This window comes from Ostrea edulis, chromosome 5 (assembly GCF_947568905.1).
Source record: "Ostrea edulis chromosome 5, xbOstEdul1.1, whole genome shotgun sequence".
Classification (NCBI taxonomy): domain Eukaryota; kingdom Metazoa; phylum Mollusca; class Bivalvia; order Ostreida; family Ostreidae; genus Ostrea; species Ostrea edulis.
In genome coordinates, this window is record NC_079168.1 from 9,889,945 (window position 1) to 9,911,651 (window position 21,707).

The 21,707-nt window shown below is 35.1% G+C and overlaps 1 protein-coding gene and 1 long non-coding RNA gene across 2 annotated transcripts in view; both read right to left on the reverse strand.

Annotated features, from left to right (window-relative positions):
* Positions 1–21,376, reverse strand: part of LOC125649225 (uncharacterized) — a 63,475-nt gene extending 42,099 nt beyond the window's left edge. The window contains exon 1 of the mRNA XM_056167200.1: positions 21,009–21,376. Coding sequence (XP_056023175.1) covers positions 21,009–21,327 — 319 coding nt within the window. The 5' untranslated portion in view covers positions 21,328–21,376. The remainder of the gene's footprint in view (positions 1–21,008) is intronic.
* Positions 5,841–6,796, reverse strand: LOC130055243 (uncharacterized). Its single transcript, XR_008803532.1, has 2 exons — positions 6,544–6,796; positions 5,841–6,488 (listed from the first exon to the last, which is right to left on the reverse strand). It is a non-coding gene; the product is annotated as an uncharacterized LOC130055243 (long non-coding RNA).
* Positions 21,377–21,707: the final 331 nt, after the last annotated feature.

The following is a 21,707-nucleotide window of genomic DNA, read 5'->3' on the forward strand; positions in this document are numbered from 1 at the left end:
GCGTGCAAATTGGTAATTTTGACCATGTAAATCAGTTAAGGCTCTCAATATCTACCTATGATATGAATTTCAAGCCATTTCAATGAACAACAAAAAAGTTAGACTGATTCCAAATTTAGCGTACAAATTTTGTAATGCGCGTGCACGCCCATGCGTGCGCGTGCTGGCAAAATAACTATTATTTTTCATATGTACAAATGATATACTATCATCCTATTTAGGTTTTATATCGCTTCCTTCAATATTCTGATTTTCCATTTTTTGTACCCAAATTGCAATGCACGTGCGCGCGCGTGCATGCACGTGCAAACAAAATGGCTATCACTATGCACATCTACAAACGCTATACTATCATCCTGGAAAGTTTCATATCGATCCCTTTTGTAGTTTCTGAGAACACTACCGGACAAAAAAGTACCGGAGAAAAAGAATAATAATAATAACTAGAAACTCATTACTAGTAATGAGTAGGTCTTCCGTTAGACCAGTTCCGGTAAAGAGTTTTCTGTTCCTACGAAAACCATTTAAATATATCAGAAAATGTGCCTTAACAATGAATGAGAAATGTATTATCGAATTTTTTACTCATTTCTCGTAACTTCCGGTGATGACCGGAAGTACTTTTATGATGCGTTTTCCTATAAATGACAGCGACTCTTTACTGTCTATATTCCCTGAAAATTTCACGTCTCTATCTGAAAGAGTTCTCAACAAAAAAAAGTAGACTAAAGAAAGAAAAAGTAGTAGGTTACTACCGACCGGAAGTCAATTTTGAAAAACAAAATTATCCAAACTCTAGAAGTTGATACTTTTATTATGACATGTGAAAATCATAAAAAAGACTTCAAATATAAGCGAGACTTATGGTGACAAAGAGATGAAAAGTAAAAAGGTATTTTATCAAGATACCGGAAGTAGTTGTTTTAACTACCAACGGAGTCAATATTCTTTTAACACTTTCAAAGAGACTTAATAAACTAGTAAAGGTTTCAATTTACAAGAAAAAGTTTGAAATTTGCGATTCTTTCAATCACTTCCGGTGACGACAGGAAGTGACAGTCGACATGTTCAACCCTCTACTGCACGACTGCAAACGGAGATTTATAATTCCTGAATAATTGATGAACCTATATTTTACCTTTTCCAAGAAAAATGCTGGACAAAATTCCTTTTGAGAAACAGAAAATCGGCCATATTTTCCGACCGGAAGTGAATTTTGTAAAAACAAAAATAGTTATAGGAAGGTCCTTTCATAAGACATTATTCCTGAAAATTTCAAGAAAATCTATCCAGCCATCTCTGAGAAATCACTCGAAGAAATCGGAAAATCGACATTTTTCAAATACTTCCGGTATAGACCGGAAGTGACGGACGAAAAAATTGAATGTATGTGTACAATGGACTAATGGTAGTTGATCAACTCTATAAGTTTCAAGCGTCTATCTATATTCATTATTGAGAAACTGAAAAAACAAGGTTTGAATATGTCCATCCCATATCTCACGACCGGAAGTGAAGTTTACAAAAATATTTAAATTTACACTAGACATTTATAATGTCTATAACATATGTAAAATTCAAATCATTAACTTGTTTTATGACCGAGATTTATGGCACTGAAAAATGAGAGAATGAATAGTTTTTCTTTCATATAACCGGAAGTTGGAGATTCAACTTCCGGTGGGGTCAATAGTTTTTGAGAATTAGAACCAGACCTAATAAACCGATATAGGTTTCAATTTGAAAGAAAAAAATTTGAAATTTATGATTTATTAATCACTTCCGGTGACGACCGGAAGTGACGGCTTACATTCTTATCCCCCTACTGCACCCCTACAAAGTGAGATCTATTAACTCTGAAATTTTGGTGACTCTATCTTTTACCGTTTCTGAGAAAAACGATTGACAACGAAAACAGCTCATAAGCCGTATTTGCCGACCGGAAGTGAATTTTACAAAAATATTTGACGTTACTCTAGACATTTATAGTGACTATAATATATTTAAAACTCAACTCATTAGCTAGTTTCATGACCGAGATTTATGGCACTGAAAAATGAGAGAATGAATAGTCTTTCTTTGATATAACCGGAAGTTGGAGATTCAACTTCCGGTGGGGTCAACATTTTTTGAGAATTAGAACGAGATATAGTAAACCAAAGTAGGTTTTAATTTGAAAGAAAAAAGTTTGAAATTGATGATTTATTTGATCACTTCCGGTGACGACCGGAAGTGACGGCGACAAAAAATATTACGTGCATGCACCATAGAGAAAATAGATCTATCATCCCTGAACGTTTCATTCGATTATCTTTAGTGGTTTTCAAGTTTACCCCCGGACAAAGTTTCTTTCAAAAACCGGAAAATCGGACGTATCTGACGAACGGAAGTGAATTTTGAAAAAATGAAAAAAAGCCTCGAGGTACTATCGTTCCCTATAACCTGTGAAAGTTTCAGGAAAATCCATCCAACGGTCTCGGAGACGAAAGGGGAAAAAAAATAATAATAATAATAACTAGACACTCATTACTAGTAATGAGTAGGTCTTCCGTTAGACCACTTCCGGTAAAGAACTTTCTGTTCCTACAAAACCCATTTAAATATATCAGAAAATGTGTCTTAACAATGAATGAGAAATGTATTATCGAATTTTTTACTCCTTTCTCGTAACTTCCGGTGACGACCGGAAGTACTATTCAGATGCGTTTTCCTATAAATGACAGCGACTCTTTACTGTCTATATTCCCTGAAAATTTCACGTCTCTATCTGAAAGAGTTCTCAAAAAAAGAAGTAAACCTAAGAAAGAAAAAGTAGTAGGTTACTACCGACCGGAAGTCAATTTTGAAAAACAAAATTATCAAAACTTTGGAAGTTTATACTTTTATTAAGACATGTGAAAATCATATGAAAGACTTCAAATATAAGCGAGATTTATGGGGACAAAGAGACGAAAATTAAAAAGGTATTTTATCAAGAAACCGGAAGTAGTCGTTTTGACTACCGACAGAGTCAATATTCTTTTGACACTTTGAAAGAGACTTAATAAACTAGTATAGGTTTCAATTTCAAGGAAAAAGTTTGAAATTTGCGATTCTTTCCATCACTTCCGGTGACGACAGGAAGTGACGGTCGACATGTTCAACCCACTACTGCACGCCTACAAACGGAGATTGATCATCCCTGAATGTTTGATGAACCTATATTTTACTTTTTCCAAGAAAAATGCTGGACAAAATTCCTTTTGAGAAACAAAAAATCGGCCATATTTTCCGACCGGAAGTGAATTTTGTAAAAACAAAAAGAATTACAGCAAGGTCATTTCATAAGACATTATTCCTGAAAATTTCAGCCATCTCTGAAAAATCACTCGAAGAAATCGGAAAATCGACAATTCAAATACTTCCGGTATAGACCGGAAGTGACGGACAAAAAAATTGAATGTATGTGTACAATGGACTAATGTTAGTTGATCAACTCTACAAGTTTCAAGCGTCTATCTATATTCATTATTGAGAAACTGAAAAAACAAGGTTTGAATATGTCCACCCTATATATCACGACCGGAAGTGAATTTTTTCAAAAATATTTAAATTTACTCTAGACATTTATAGTGTCTATAACATATGTAAAATTCAAATCATTAACTTGTTTTATGACCGAGATTTATGGCACTGAAAAATGAGAGAATGAATAGTCTTTCTTTGATATAACCGGAAGTTGGAGTTTCAACTTCCGGTGGGGTCAACATTTTTTTGAGAATTAGAACCAGACCTAGTAAACCGATATAGGTTTCAGTTTGAAAGAAAAAAGTTTGAAATATATGATTCATTTAATCACTTCCGGTGACAACCGGAAGTGACGGCCGACATTCTTAACCCTCTACTGCACGCCTACAAAGTGAGATCTATTAACTCTGAAAATTTGGTGACTCTATCTTTTACCGTTTCTGAGAAAACAGCTAATAAGCCGTATTTGCCGACCGGAAGTAAATTTTACAAAAATATTTGACGTTACTCTAGACATTTATAGTGACTATTATATATTTAAAACTCAAGTCATTAACTAGTTTCATGACCGAGATTTATGGCACTGAAAAATGAGAAAATGAATAGGTTTTCTTTGATAAAACCGGAAGTTGAAGATTCAACTTCCGGTGGGGTCAACATTTTTTGAGAATTAGAACGAGATATAGTAAACCGAAATAGGTTTCAATTTGAAAGAAAAAAGTTTGAAATTCATGTTTCCTTTAATCACTTCCGGTGACGACCGGAAGTGACGGCCGACATTCTTAACCCCCTACTGCACGCCTAGAAAATGAGATCTATTAACTCTGAAAATTTGGTGACTCTATCTTTTACCGTTTCTGAGAAAAACGCTGGACAAAATATCTTGTAAAAAGAGGGAAATTGGACATATTTTGCGACCGGAAGTGAATTTTGAAAAAATGAAAAAAATACCTCGAGGTACCATCGTTCTCTATAACCTGTGAAAGTTTCAGGAAAATCCATCCAACGGTCTCGGAGACGAAAGGGAAAAAAAAAAAATAATAATAATAAACAGTAGAATCACTAGAAGGTCTTCCGTTGGAAACGGAAGACCTTAATAATAATAAACAGTAGAATCACTAGAAGGTCTTCCGTTGGAAACGGAAGACCTTAATAACTAGATGCGATCTCGTTGCGAGCAACGAGTGGGTCTTCCGTCCAATTTTAGATGTGATGAGATAAGAATTTCACTGAGATTTTCGTTCATAAATAATTATACAAATATATTGTCTAGACGTACAATTTAGCTTCGGTAATGTTTTATAAATATTGATCATTTAAGTGTTATAAATTAAAGACTCTCTGCCCCTCTCGGCCACTAATTAAAGGGGTCAGCCTTTTTTCGAGAAAAAAGTTAATAATGTTATTTACTGCAAAAACAATTCGACTGATCAGGCGAGTCATGTCGCCCGAAGGCCTATTTTTTGATATCATTCTAGATATATCTCGCAAAACTGAACAAATTTTGTTCTACATGCCTTATCAAAATTTTCTTCAGAAAAAAGTTATTGATTGCGACATTTATCAGACTGTGAAGGCGAGTCATAAGGCCCGTGGGCCTTTTTCTTGATATCGTATGAAAGATCTTGCAAAACTGAACAACTTTTGTTCTACATGTCTAATCAAAAGATTCTCGAGAAAAAAGTTAGTAATTATGACACTAATCAAACTGTTCAGGCGAGCCATGAGGCCCGTTCGCCTTTTTGATGATGTTGTTCGAAAGATTTTGCAAAAGTGAACAACTTTTGTTCTACATGTCTAATCAAAAGATTCTCGAGAAAAAAGTTAGTAATTATGACACTAATCAAACTGTTCAGGCGAGCCATGAGGCCCGTTCGCCTTTTTGATGATGTTGTTCGAAAGATTTTGCAAAACTGAACAACTTTTGTTCTACATGTCTAATCAAAAGATTCTCGAGAAAAAAGTTAGTAATTATGACACTAATCAAACTGTTCAGGCGAGCCATGAGGCCCGTTCGCCTTTTTGATGATGTTGTTCGAAAGATCTTGCAAAACTGAACAACTTTTGTTCTAGATGTCTTATTAAAAGTTTCTTGACAAAAATGTAATAGATTGCAACAATAACCCAATTATTCAGGTGAGCCATGAGACCCACAGGCCTATTTCTTAACATCGTTAGTTAACGCTTGCGAAACTGAACAACTTTCGTTCTACATGTCTTGTCAAAAGTTTCTCGAGAAAAAAGTTATTAATGTTATTGATTGTGATACAAATTCGACTGTTCAGGCGAGCCATGACGCCCGGAGGCCTATTTTTGACATCGCTAGATAGATCTTCCAAAACTGAACAACTTTCATTCTACATGTCTTGTCAAAAGTTTCGTGAGAAAAAATTTAATCATTGTAACAGAAATTCAATGGTTCAGGCGAGCCATTAGGCCCATGGGCGCATTTCTTGATATGACACGAAAGATCTCAATAAACTGTACAACTTTTGTTATATATGTCTAAACAAAATATTTACGAATAAAAAGTTCTGATTTAAAACGTGGAAAAAAATTGGGCACTTTTTTAAACTCCATTTTCGACCCCTATCGAGCTTCCATACTAGGCACTTCCGGAAATTTTGAAAACCGATGTGCACAACTACAACATGTCGTCTAACATCACTGAAAATTTCAGCATTCTAGCTTTTGTCGTTTTTGAGTTTTTGTCCGGACAAAATGGTGATCTGAAAATCGATAAAAGGGGGATAACTTCCAACCGGAAGTGAATTTTCGAAAATCCAAAAAAAGATATAAACTTCAGATAGCAATGCATCAACCCTAAAAATTTGAAGCAAATCGATCAAGCCATCTCTGAGAAATCCTCTGCACAAAATCGGTAAGGAAAAAAAAAAAGAATAAAAATAATAATAATAATAAGAAAAGTGAAAAATCAACAATAGAATAATAGAAGGTTCTTCCGCTGAAGACGGAAGACCCTAATAATAAGAAACAGAGTAAAAACAATATGTTCCCAAACTTTGTTTGGGGAACATAATAATAATAATAATAACTAGACACGATCTCGTTGCGAGCAACGAGTAGGTCTTCCGTCCGATTTGTTGATGCACTCGGAGTTAAAAAAGAAAAGAAAAGACAAATGAGTCCCAATTTAGTTTCCGACTTTAAGACACTTTAGATATAATCAATTTTTCATATCATAAGCTTCTGAAGCAAAGTTGCGGTGAAATTCGTTTGAAATTCGACTCTCCAGGCGAGCCATAAGGCCCGCGGGCCTATTTCTTGATGTCATTTGTTAGCCCTCTATAGACTCAACAACTTTAGTTCTATATGTCTTTACAAAATATTTACCTGTAAAAAGTTATTGAGATCGACCGATATCGACAAAAAATCGACTCTACAGGCGAGCCATTAGGACCATAGGCCTATTTCTTGATATCAATTGATAGATCTCGATAAACTGAACAACTTTTGTTCAATATGTCCTTACAAAATATTTACCAGTTACAAGTTTTTGAAATCGACTGATATCGACAAAAATCGACTCTACAGGCGAGCCATGAGGCCCACAGACCCATTTTTTGATATTGATCGATAGGTTATGACACATTGAACAACTTTTGTTCAATAATGCTTTTCAAAAAATATGTCGTTTTAAAGATATGAGGCGTCAAATATTTACGATTTTGGCCCTTAAAATCTCTAATTACGTAACATATGACCTACTTTTTGATTTGATAAGATCAAGCTCGTTGAGATGAACATTTCCGCTTCTACAACTTATTATAAAATATTAATAGTTTCTGAGATATTCTCATAAACCTTTGGACCCTTCTGGGCCCCTAATTTAAAGGGTCAGCCCCTTTTGCTTGATATCGTAAGAAAGGTCATGACATTTCAAACATTTTTTGTTCAACAAGTATTTAGAAATTCTTTACCCTTCTCGAGTTATTTCTAGAAGTAATTTTTAGGGGCCAAACTGTAGCTCCCTAACGGGGCCACATAGGGTAAAAACGAAATATGCATATTGTTCAGATCATCATTCTGAACAACTTTTGTTCTTTATTGCTTTTCAAAATATTTGTCGTTTTCGAGATACAAGGGGTAAAAAATTTATGGTTTTGGCCCTTAAAATCCCTTATTACGTAACATATGACCTCAATTTTTATATGAATAGACTTGGATTGTTGAGATGAACATTTTTTGTTCTTTGACTTATACCAAAATATTAACGATTTTTGAGATATTTGATCTAGACTTTGAGCCCTTCTAGATCCCTAATTGAAGGGGCTAGCCCCTAAATCTTGATATTTTCGAAAAGATTTCGTAAATGTGCACAACTTTTGTTCTACATGTCTTAACAAAATATTTGCAAGAAAAAAGATATTGGAGATCAAAGGTCAAAAATCGCCGAAATCGGCGAAAAATTTTGGCATCCATTTTTTCAGGTCCAGGCGAGCGTTTAGGCAAATCGCCTCCGGTAAAATCGAATCCCCCACAAATCTTCTAAAATGTTTACTCTATCTTGTGTAGAAATTTCAAGACTCTAGCTTCAAAACTAACGGAGGAGATGTGTGGACAACAAGGCCCTTCAAAAAGTCACTAAAAGAGAGATAACTCCTGACCGGAAGTGACGTCAAGCACGAAATTTTGCAAGCAAAGTCTCGTCACCAAAAGACATCTTTCCTGAAAATTTCGTGAACATCGATCGAGAAATGGCTGAGAAAAACGCGTGTACTACCAAGGAAAATAATAATAATAATAATAATAATAAAAATAATAATAACTAGTACTTATTGTAACGGGGACCGTTACAGATGTTCCCCAAACATTCCCCCATTTAGTAAGTGGTGACATTTATTTCATTACAAGTTGTTTTGACCATTGCAAACTGTTTAGCATGTGAATATATAACTATATTATAACGTTCAGTCTATTTCATACTAGTTCAAATCAGTTATAAAGATCTGAGAGTTTTGTGCACGTGCACGTACGTGCATATAAATAATTCGACCATCTCGATACATTACAAATCTGACTATAAGAGTACAAAAGAAGTTTCACAACTGTTCAATGAAAAACGAGAAATTAACGGCAACTCAAAACTACAAAGACCGAAATCAATGCACGTGCATACACGTGCGCGTGAGTACCACACAACAATTTTGTTGATGCTATTCAATAGACATTTGAACAATATACTTACTATATGAATTTGGTATCGATTGCTTCACTCATAAGAAAGTTATTGGGATTTTAAAATCGTCCAATAAGAATTAAGCGCACGTGCATGTGCGTGCAGGGAAGTGATTTTGACACTATTAATAAATTGAGAGGCCTAAAACATACCTGGAACCTAATTTTCAAACCTATTCATTGCAATCTCAAACTGTTATAGACCAATACTTAAATTTAGACGTCAAAAATTACAATGCACGCGCATTCACGCGCACGCGATTTTGATAATGGAAAATTTGTTGACACCATTTCATAGACATTCATATCATAGATCCTCAGGGTAAATTTGAATTCATTTGAGTTTTTAATTCAATAGTTATGACCATTTTAGTATCCGAAAAATGAAAGAAAAGATATGCACGTGCATACACGAGCACGTGAGTATGACTCAGCATCAATGTTGATGTCATTCAATAGACATTTGATAGATATACTTACAGTATAAATTTCATATTGTTTCCGTCATTTATAAGAAAGTTATGGCGATTTGAAAATCGTCCAATCACAATTTAGCACACGTGCATGCACGTGCCGGATGGTAATTATGACTCTACACTTTTGTTAAGAATATCAAGATACATACACAGTACAAGTTTGAAAAGATTTTGACAAAAAACAAAAATGTTATGGTCGTTGAATTAATTGAATATTCAAATGTCAATGCACGTGCGTGCGCATGCGCGTTTGCAATTTTTAAAACAAGGATTTGTAGATATTTAGAGTCTTTACCGGTCCTGTAAATATCATCAAATTGTCTTAATTTACATGAAAGTTATAAACGGTTTTGTATTATCCAATGAAACTGAAGCACACGTGCATGCGTGCAGAATTGAAATTTTGACGATGCCAAACAGTTAGGGGTCTCAAGTTATACCTGCAATATAAATATCAAACGATTTCATTGAAAAATAAAAAAGTTAGACGCATTCCAAAGTTTGTAAACAAAAAATACAATGCACATGCATGCATTTTCAGACAAAATGACGTTCGTTCCGCACATCTACATAGAGTATTCTATCATCCTAAAAAGGTTTCATCTTGATCCCTTCAGTAGTTTCTGAGAACACTCGTGGACAAAAAAGGGTGACAAGAATAAAGAAAGAATAATAATAATAACTAGTACTTATTGTAACGGAGACCGTTACAGATGTTCCCCAAACATTCCCCCATTTAGTAAGTGGTGACATTTATTTCAGTACAAGTTGTTTTGACCATTTGCAAACTGTGTAGCATGTGAATATATAACTATCTTATAACGTTCAGTCCATTTCATACTAGTTCAAATCAGTTATAAAGATCTGAGAGTTTTGTGCACGTGCACGTACGTGCAGATAAATAATTCGACCATCTCGATACATTAGAAGTCTTACTTTATGAGTGCAAGAGAAGTTTCACAACTGTTCAATGAAAAACGAGAAATTAACGGCAACTCAAAACTACAAAGACCGAAATCAATGCACGTGCATACACGTGCGCGTGAGTACCACACAGCAATTTTTTTATGCTATTCAATAGACATTTGAACAATATACTTACTATATGAATTTGGTATCGATTGCTTCACTCATAAGAAAGTTATTGGAATTTCAAAATCGCCCAATAAGAATTAAGCGCACGTGCATGCGCGTGCAGGGAAGTGATTTTGACACTATTAATAAATTGAGAGGCCCAAAACATACCTGGAACCTAATTTTCAAACCTATTCATTGCAATCTCAAAAATGTTATAGACCAATACTTGAATTTAGACATCAAAAATTACAATGCACGTGCATTCACGCGCACGCAATTTTGATAATGGAAAATTTGTTGACACTATTTCATAGACATTCACATCATAGATCCTCAGGGTAAATTTGAATTCATTTCAGTTTTTAATTCAATAGTTATGACCATTTTAGTACCCGAAAAATGGAAGAAAAGATATGCACGTGCATACACGGGCACGTGAGTATGACTCAGCATCAATGTTGATGTCATTCAATAGACATTTGATAGATATACTTACAGTATAAATTTCATATTGTTTCCATCATTTATAAGAAAGTTATGGCCATTTGAAAATCGTCCAATCAGAATTTAGCACACGTGCATGCACGTGCCGGATGGTAATTATGACTGTACACTTTTCTTAAGAATATCAAGATACATATACAATACAAGTTTGAAAAGATTTTGACCAAAAACAAAAAAGTTATGGTCATTGAAAGAATTGAAACTTCAAAAGACAATACACGTGCGTGTGCATGCGCGTTTGCAATTTTTATTACAAAAATTTGTAGACATTTAAAATCTTTACCTATCCTGTAAATTTCATCAAATTGTCTTAATTTACATGAAAGTTATAAACGGTTTCGTATTTTCCAATCAAATTGAAGCACATGTGCATGCGCGTGCAGAATTGAAATTTTGACGATGCCAAACGGTTAAGGGTCTCAAGTTATACCAGCAATATAAATATCAAACGATTTCATTGAAAAATAAAAAAGTTAGACGCATTCCAAAGTTTGTAAACAAAAAATCCAATGCACGTGCATGCACATGCATGCATTTTCAGACAAAATGACGTTCGTTCCGCACATCTACATAGAGTATTCTATCATCCTAAAAAGGTTTCATCTTGATCCCTTCAGTAGTTTCTGAGAACACTCGTGGACAAAAAAGGGTGACAAGAATAAAGAAAGAATAATAATAATAACTAGTACTTATTGTAACGGGGACCGTTACACATGTTCCCCAAACATTCCCCCATTTAGCAAGTGGTGTCATTTGTTTCAGTACAAGTCGTTTTGACCATTGCAAACTGTGAAACATGTGAATATATAACTATTTTATAACGTTCAGTCCATTTCATACTAGTTCAAATCAGTTATAAAGATCTGAGAGTTTTGTGCACGTGCACGTACATGCACGTGCATATAAATAATTCGACCATCTCGATACATTAGAAGTTACTATATGAGTACAAGAGAAGTTTCACAACTGTTCAATGAAAAACGAGAAATTAACGGCAACTCAAAACTATAAAGACCGAAATCAATGCACGTGCATACACGTGCGCGTGAGTACCATACAACAATTTTGTTGATGCTATTCAATAGACATCTGAACAATATACTTACCATATCAATTTGGTATCGATCGCTTCACTCATAAGAAAGTTATTGGGATTTCAAAATCGTCCAATCAGAATTAAGCGCACGTGCATCCGCGTGCAGGGAAGTGATTTCGAGACTATTAATAAATTGAGAGGCCCAAAACATACCTGCAACCTAATTTTCAAACCTATTCATTGCAATTTCAAAATGTTATAGACCAATACTTAAATTTAGACGTCAAAAATTACAATGCACGCGCATTAACGCGCACGCGATTTTGATAATGGAAAATTTGTTGACACCATTTCATAGACATTCATATCATAGATCCTCAGGGTAAATTTGAATTAATTTCAGTTTTTAATTCAATAGTTATGACCATTTTAGTATCCGAAAAATGAAAGAAAAGATATGCACGTGCATACACGGGCACGTGAGTACGACTCAGCATCAATGTTGATGTCATTCAATAGACATTTGATAGATATACTTACAGTTTAAATTTCATATTGTTTCCATCATTTATAAGAAAGTTATGGCGATTTGAAAATCGTCCAATCACAATTTAGCACACGTGCATGCACGTGCTGGATGGTAATTATGACTGTATACTTTTGTTAAGAATATCAAGATACATATACAATACAAGTTTGAAAAGATTTGGACAAGAAACAAAAAAGTTATGGTCATTGAAAGAATTGAATTTTCAAAAGACAATGCACGTGCGTGCGCATGCGCGTTTGCAATTTTTATTACATCGATCTGTAGATATTTGGCATGTCTACCTATCCTGTAAATATCATCAAATTTCCTTAATTGGCATGAATGTTATAAACGGTTTTGTATTATCCAATCAAATTGAAGCACACGTGCATGCGCGTGCAAAATTGAAATTTTGATGATGCCAAACCGTTAAGGGTTCCAAGTTATACCTACGATATAAATAGCAAACGATTTCATTGAAAACTAAAAAAGTTAGACGCATTCCAAAATTTGTAAACAAAAAATCCAATGCACGTGCATGCACATTCGTTCCGCACATCTACAAAGAGTATTCTATCATCCTAAAAAGGTTTCGTCTTGATCCCTTCAGTAGTTTCTGAGAACACTCGTGGACAAAAAAGGGTGACAAGAATAAAGAAAGAATAATAATAATAATAAGAAGAAGAAACAGAGTAAAACCAATATGTTCCCAAACTTTGTTTGGGGAACATAATAATAATAAGAAACAGAGTAAAACCAATATGTTCCCAAACTTTGTTTGGGGAACATAATAATAATAAGAAGAAGAAACAGAGTAAAACCAATATGTTCCCAAACTTTGTTTGGGGAACATAATAATGAAGAAGAAGAACGCGAACAATAATAGTGAGGTCTTCCGCAGGAGACGGAAGACCTTAATAATGAAGAAGAAGAACGCGAACTATAATAGTAAGGTCTTCCGCAGAAGACGGAAGACCTTAATTAATAATAAGAAACAGAGTAAAAACAATATGTTCCCAAACTTTGTTTGGGGAACATAATAATAATAAGAAACAGAGTAAAAACAATATGTTCCCAAACTTTGTTTGGGGAACATAAATATAAATATAAAGAAAAGCACTTTTGATAAAACTTTGTTAATTGACAAGAGAATTATACATGGAATACATTGATTGATTGATGTTTTTCGCCACACTTAACAATTTTTCAGTTATCTGGTGGCGCCCAGTTTTTATTGGTGGAAGAGAGAACCCAGATACAACAAGTACCTGGGAAGAGACCACCGACCTTCCGAAGGTAAACTGGGAAATTTTCTCACTTATCATTACTTAAAATAGCATGAATTATCAATTTTCCGGACTTTTTTTTTTTTTTGGTTATGCTTGCAGATATTCATTTGATATTTGGTACATTACTTGCCATAACAAGTTACAGATCAAGTTCGAATTTTGTCTCGGTCCGTTGATTTTTCATGAAGTTATGGCTCTTGAACTTAGAAAAATAGAAAAAGAGTACTACACTCATTAAAAATTCTAGCATAGTAATACAACAATATAGCTAAATTATTCATGATCACCTACATGAAAGATGAAGATAACGAACAGTGATCAATCTCATAACTCTTACAAGAAATACAAATTAGATAGTTGGGCAAACACGGACCCCTGGACACACCAGAGGTGGGATCAGGTGCCTAGGAGGAGTAATTATCCCCTGTCGACCGGTCACACCCGCCGTGAGCCCTATATCTTCCGCAGTCAAAATCAGTGTGACAAGAACGGCTTAACATCGGTATGAAACACGTCAGACAGCATTTGACCCAATGATAGGTTGTATTGATGAACTATATCGTTATAACGACCATAAAATTTGCGAAATGCTGACTTCAATCGACTACATGTCAAAGTTTATTGACTTGGTTAAAGACCTAATTATACCTAAGTATAAATTTCTCTTTTTTCCCCTGGTCTAGTCACTACTTGAATAGTAGTTGATTTCCTATCCTGGTTCCCCAATTTTGCCTTTTACCATAACCTACATAATGAACTTTGAATAATGTTGTGGTACAGTAATTGCAACCGGTGGGGGACTATGTATTGCCATGCAATACTCTCAGAATGCTTGTTGTAAATTATTTCTGTACAAAATCTGAAAAACTGGTCAATGAACATATTTCATTTAGTTAGCCGCCGTAAAATGGCTGAAATATGGCCAAAACGGCGTATAACCGCAATCAAACAAACTCGTACCCCAATCTAAATTCCACAAGGTGATGGCGTGAATTTGCCCTACATAAGGTTGCTTGGATATTGATTTGACCAACTGTATTTTTTGGTACGTAAGGGTTCCCCCCCCCCCCCCCTCCATTTGCATTTCCTCCGCGTATTTTATGTCAAACTAGCAGTCCCTATATACAATCTGGTACGAAGAGCATGGTGTGAACACATTAATTTGAAATTACACTACAAGGGTCCCAGTTTGTCCTACTCTTATTGTGTATTAAAGGGAAATGCAACCCTAACCACATTGTTGTCTTTATGAATACTTATAGTCCAAATTACCCACCGCTAAGAGAGCGGCCATTGAAGTTTAATCTATTACGTCACACCGACGGTTCCGGTTTATTTCATCAGCAGCACTGTAAACATGACAAGTCACGAACAGTTAAGTTTGGAGCCGTATAGATGTGAGCCCTTTCTCTCGCAAGAAGAATTTAAGAAAAGAAGACGTTCAGTCGAGTTGTAGACCAGGCACATGGTACTCGTTTCTTCATACATGTAAATGTCTCAAACCTCAACTTGTCATTACGCAAATGGTGGATCCACAGTTTACAGAATTTTCTTTCCAAATAACTTTGTTGGGTCAGGAATTTCGGGAAAAAAAACTTTTTTCACATCTCCCCTTCGCATTAGTGTAATTAACTGCTTGACAGGAAGGTATGCACCTATTTACAATGTATTCGTAAATTCTACCACATGCACATCTTTGATCTCATCAAAACCGGAATAGACGGTGTGACGTCAAAATTATTGATTTGTTGGTCTTGAATACAAAAGAGTTCTGCATCATGGCAGCCTCTATAGATGGCGGGAATTTCAATTTTTAACGTTTTAAAATTAGTACTGAAGCTTATCTAGATCGTACATCAAAAGAATGATATGACAAATCTTAATCATATGATTAATTCTATCATTTATCATGTAAATTTTTTTTGGGGTTGCCTTTCCCTTTAATATTTATGGCATTTATGAGACTGATACCCTCTATTCGTTAATCTAATGAGGAAGATAACACACATGTCTAAATTAAATGTGTTGTATTGTGGTTCTTGATATGCTTAAAGAATTTATACATATATATATTCTTAGGTCAGTTTTAGATCCCTTAAAACGCTCCAGTCCGTCCGGAGCCCTGGACTGAAGAAACATGTACTCAACCTCGACTCTAGCGACCATGAAATAAACAAACTGAAATCAACGTCATAAAAGCTTCTGTTTATTGATAGAGTAACTTATCTAGTCTATTGTTTATTACGAAGATTTTAAAGCATCCAACACACACACACACACACACACACACACACACACACACACACATATATATATATATATATATATATATATATATTAAAATCATCTTCCTTTCAAATGAAGTATCGTCCTTAATATAAGGAGGGATTAGCTGTCATTTTGTCACCACAAATTGAATTAAATGAAAATTGTTCCATATTATATATTTCAGTAATAACAACAGTATTTAATTATTTCAAACACTTTTAACCTCAAAGCAGGCACATAAATATGTAATTTTGGTGAAGAAATAATTATTGTCTTGCAAGACAATAATTCTTCCTTATATACGAGGGCGAGTCAATAAGTAACCAGTCTAACTTATTTCCGGTTGAGATCCACCTCTTTTTTCGGTGTAATTGCCCTCTGGTGTGATGCACTAGTTGCAACAATGTTGAAGTGTCATAAACTCAGAACTGAAAAAAAATCAGGGTCCTTTCCATTGACCCACTCCTTAACTGCCGTCACGTATTCTTCGTCAGACCGGAAATGACGACCACGGATATCCTTTCTTCAAGTTTAAGAATGGGAGGAAGTCGCCAGGAGCTAGGTCAGTCGAATAGGCAGGATGTGGTATTAATTCATACCCGTTTCGTTTTACAGCATCCATTGCAACGTTGCAAGTGTGGACTCTTGTGTTGTGCTGTTGCAGCAAAACACCTTTATAGAGAGTTTACCTCGGCGTTTCTCACAGATGGCGTTTCTCAGCTGTTCTAGCAGGTTTGCATAGTACAAGCCAGTTATTGTACTTCTCTTGGGTAAAACGTCCAACATAATAACGACTTTTGCGTCCCAAAATATTATGGTCATCACCTTGCCAGCAGATTATAGCGTCTTGAACGTCTTTGGCCTAGGGGACCCAGGCCCTACCCACTGATAACTCGGAACTTTATTCTCTGACTCATAATAATGAACTGAAGTATCATCTACAGTCACCAGACGCAATAGAAAATCATCTTTTGACTTAAAACGCTTCAACAAGGCGCTGCATATTGATGCTCTGGTTGCCGTTTGCTCATAGCTAGAGGATTTGGGGACCCAACGGGCTGTTAGCTTGTGCATACCTAAACGATCATGTTAAGATTGTTGAATCGCTACCATGTGAAATGCCTAATGCCTGTGCCATTTCTTTCACCTGAATTCGCCTATCAGAGTATGTAAGATCCCGAACTTTCTTACACATTTCTTCGTCGATTGCATCCAGACCCGGCTTCCTCTTCTAAAGATGTTCTACCGCGTTTGAATTCCCTTAACCAGAATTTAACCTGAGCATAAGATGGTGCAGAAGACCCATAAACATCGGCTAACTCGCCGTGTATTTCCTTGCATGTTTTACCTTTTAAATACAAGTACCAAATTATAGCACGGTACTCAACTTTAGATGAAAAGCATGCCTTTGCATCACTAGCCATGTTTAACATTCAATATCGTATTAAAGAATGACTTGATACGCGTGCAATTTTATACCCAGGTATAAAACATGTATTGAAACAAGTCATGAAAATCGTGACCGTCTCAGAATCGGATATGGGATAGGCTGGTTACTTTTTGACTCGTCCTCGTATTTCTTTACACTTAAAGCGGTTGTTTTATTATGTTTGATTTATCTTGTTTTGTACAAAATTGAAATGTTTTATTAGCCTAGTCATTGATACATTTCTATGCCATTGAGATATATTGAGAAATAAAAGATTACCATCACCTTCCCAGCTATTGCCCGGTGAAAAAAAACTTGGATTTCCCTTCCGTCATGCATGCTTTGCACCAGTTTTGTTTAAATTAGTTCTGTAGTTCTTAAGAAGAAATAGAAAATGTAAAATGTTTATAGACGCCAGACAGACGGACGACAAGCACATTTTGAATTTAAAAGCTCCCTCGAGTTTCCAGCACTGGAGAAAAAGAAAATGTATTTCAATCTAACTTCAAAATACCTTTCGTTTCTGTTATCATGTTTATTTACCTTGGGTTGCTGTATAATTTCGTTTTGATCCTGTGTTGATTTAAAATCACTTAGAAATCCGGTTGTCAATGAAAAAAAGGGAAGATAACGAACGTCGATCAATTTCAAATACAAAACTGAGAGTAAGGCAAACACAGATCCCTGGAAACACCAGATGTGGGATCAGGAAGAGCTTAACGAAATTATATAAACATTAGGCCATGCCAATTTGTAATCTAGTTCGTCGGATTCGCCGCTTCTATTTGTAACAAATCCAAATTATAATATTATCAAAAAATAATATCCGCCCGTGTGTTCAAAAATATCCGTAAATATTTTTTTTAGTTTTTACAACAAGCGCACAAATAACCTTGATGTATATGCTGACAAATGACAGAAGCGCGGGCTCTCGAGAAATTTCCTAACAGTGTAATACGGTTAAGTTATTCATGATGTCTATCTTTAAAATATGTACGATACTTCATAACATTGGATTGGAAGTTGTTCCTTATGCTGGAATCGATGAAACTTTTGAAGCGCTATTCGATGCCACTATTTAGAGAACACTGATAGCATATGATTGATTGTTTGATTAGCCTATATATTGACTGAAGTCTCTCTTGAGAATATTTCACTCACATGAAGACGTTACCATTGCCGGTGAAGGGCTGCAAAATTTAGGCCTATGCTCAGCGCTTATGGCACTGAGGGATCTTTATCGTGCCAAACCTGCTGTGACAAGGATCTCAGTTTTTGCAGTCCTATCTGAAGGACCGCCCCATTTATTCGCCTCTTACAACAAACAAGGGGTACTGATCGATGACTATTTTAAACCGGACCGACAGTTAACGACAAATTCACAAAATGTTTGGTGATGTCATCAAAATTCAAGAAAATGCTCAAAGCGATGCAATGGATATTGCATTTGCAATGAATGTCAAAACTGGATGTGTCCCTAGCAATATGCATATCTCTGAATCGAAAGTTTGTAGAACTGAAACTTAAATAAAATGCTTCAAAAAGACCTTATCAGTTAATGTTGCAAAGTACATGTATTAGGTATAAAGAAAATAAGTCTTTGAAACCTGAAATACTTCTCATTTATTGTAAACTATATCAACAAAGTTGAAAAATATTAAGCTTATGTGGTAAACAAATGGTATCTGATGATTTTAGATCTTTATTTTTAGGCGTCCGCTTTTTAAAATCACACTTAATTCAATTAAAAATATTTATATTTCTTGTATTCGCTCGCCTCATAATTTTTATCTCCAAAATTAAAAATAATATTTGTAAAATAATTTCGCCCTCTCGTCTCACTTTTTTTGTTTGAAAATCCGAAGAACTATTTTACAAATTGGTGTGGCCTTAGAATTCATTTGATTTGGTCGAAAAGCATTATTCTGCATCAAAACATATTGTTTATGATAACTAGCAATACACTGTTCATAAATAATTTATGATTTTTAACACCAGTCCTATATTTCAGCTATGTCTGCATGGTAAAATTAAAGAAACTGTATGGACCGGTTTCGAAGTTTGAAATACTTACGAGAGAATTCAGATATAAATTTCAATTGAAAATAGGATTTTGCACGTGATATTTCCCTGTACGGAATTTTCGCCTGTATATCTTTAATGCTTGTGATGTTGCACGGACTCTCTTCTGGAATGTCGTTCTTACATATTAAAGTTTACGTTCTTCTCCGCCAATCTCCGCGATACTGGTATAATATAGATATACACCTAAATAGATATCTTATATAAAACTAATACGATTTAGAAGTAACATTTTTACTGTTAAACCAATTCTCGCACTCGTGGTCTATTGACCGATCAACAGTTTACGAACTGTTGACCGTGCAATAGTCTGCTTTATTTCTATTGGCTATGTAAGTCACTTGTTTCTCGGTTTCTTGCTTTGTTTACGCAATGGCGATGTTCACTGATTTGACTGATGAAAATACAGAATTTATTAGATGGAACGCAGAACAGAAACACGAAAAATGTAATTATTGATTATCAATTAGGATATTACGTACGTTTTCTTTTAAAGTAGTAGATGCGTTGATAAATGTATGGATACATTCCTCTGTCGTGTTAAAAGTTCAAAGTCAACAACCAAGTGCATCTAATAAAACATTCTTAAATTTGAAAGTGTATAACAAAACAGTGTTATTTAACTCTTGAAAGGATCCGTTGCCCTCAGCCTACGGCTTCGGGCAACAGACCCGTTCTCAGGTCAAACAAAACAGCTATTGTCCTCGAACCCAGTCAATAACTGTATATTATTGTCTCATGTTTATTAGAGTCCTGCATGACGACCTGACCAAATTGTGTAATAATGTTAAGACTTTATACTATATGCATATTTAGTGGTTATCACTGCGCATACTATACTATGATCTGAAACAGTTGCAGATTGAGTTTCTTTTAGCTGTCTTTGCTTTGTTTTGTTTTTTCTCTCTGTACGTGTTTGTCTGTAGATATTGTTTTGACATAACTTTCCTCAAAGAATCCCATTTACAATGAACTTTGTTTCGTCATCCAAATACGCCTTTTATAGATATTTTCCGTAAGCCTGCACTTTAAAAACTATGCAACGTTTGCGACAAGTGTTGGACAAATACACTGACAAATGCACTCATTAAAATAAAGTTTAACAAATCCGACGATAAGGCTTTTACAACTACGTGTAGGGCCGTTAACAGAGAAAGAAACCGTTTATTTCTGTTAAAGACTGATCTCTGAAATATACATGTAATTCTATATTTTTCTGGTATGTTAATGAAAGCTAGAGTCCGATAATCAAAATAACAAACAAAATATTTTCGATTTCTTACAAAATTTTGGAACACTAGACTGATTATACATCTCTGAAACAAAAATCGAAAGAATCATTATTTTGTCCTTAAATTGAATTTGAAGTTAAGTGTATTTTCCCTAATGGTTGAATAATCTACATTGACCAATCACATTATTTCATCATTTTATTTGATGCAAGGTGTGGTTGTGGTGGTTTCAGCATTCGCTTCAGAACCAGAATTCCATTAGTCGTTAAGTGAGCGCCCTAACCATTAAACTACCGTGACCAAACGTACGCAGGTCTTTATTTCTACGATTTCCTCAGATTCTTTTAATGTTTGTGAAACAGATTCGTTTTTACACTTACCACTTTCACAGCATACACCAGTCTTTCCAGGTTTACAAATGCAAATATCATCAACGAACATTCCGCCGTTTAGACACCCCGTATTACAAACTCTGTGTTCTATCCGCAGTGGTTTCCCGCAACGTTCCTCTACTTCCTCCTCGTTCCATTCTGGTAAACCACAGATCTCTCGCTTCCTGATTTGAGAACCACCACCACAGGACTGGCTGCAGGTAGACCAGTCTGACCACGGCAGCTGACCACATACTGTAACATTTTTGCAACCTTCAGGTAAAAGATCTGCACCTGTCACAGCTACAATAATCAAAATCGGCCACATCACATTTCTGGAACGGACTGGTTGCCTATCAGTTTCAACACGGATATATATATATATATACGTTTTAGGATAGCCTCCGATCGTCAATGCTTTTCATGGTTGCTGTCAAGGAGATTTTATCAACACATACCTGCGAAACACATCAAATCTGGCGGAAGATAAGATTATCGATAGCATTTCTTTACAAGAGGATATACGAGCTCAAAGAAAAAGCAGTTATATTTATTTTCCTATAGCCTTTCAGTTACAACAATATTGGGTGTTTTGAGCCCTAAACGACCTGGTATTTTCATATTAAAGTTGGGTTATATAAAATACACAAAATATGAAAGATTTAACTTGAATAGTTCAGGGCATATTGTATATGTAAAACTTATACG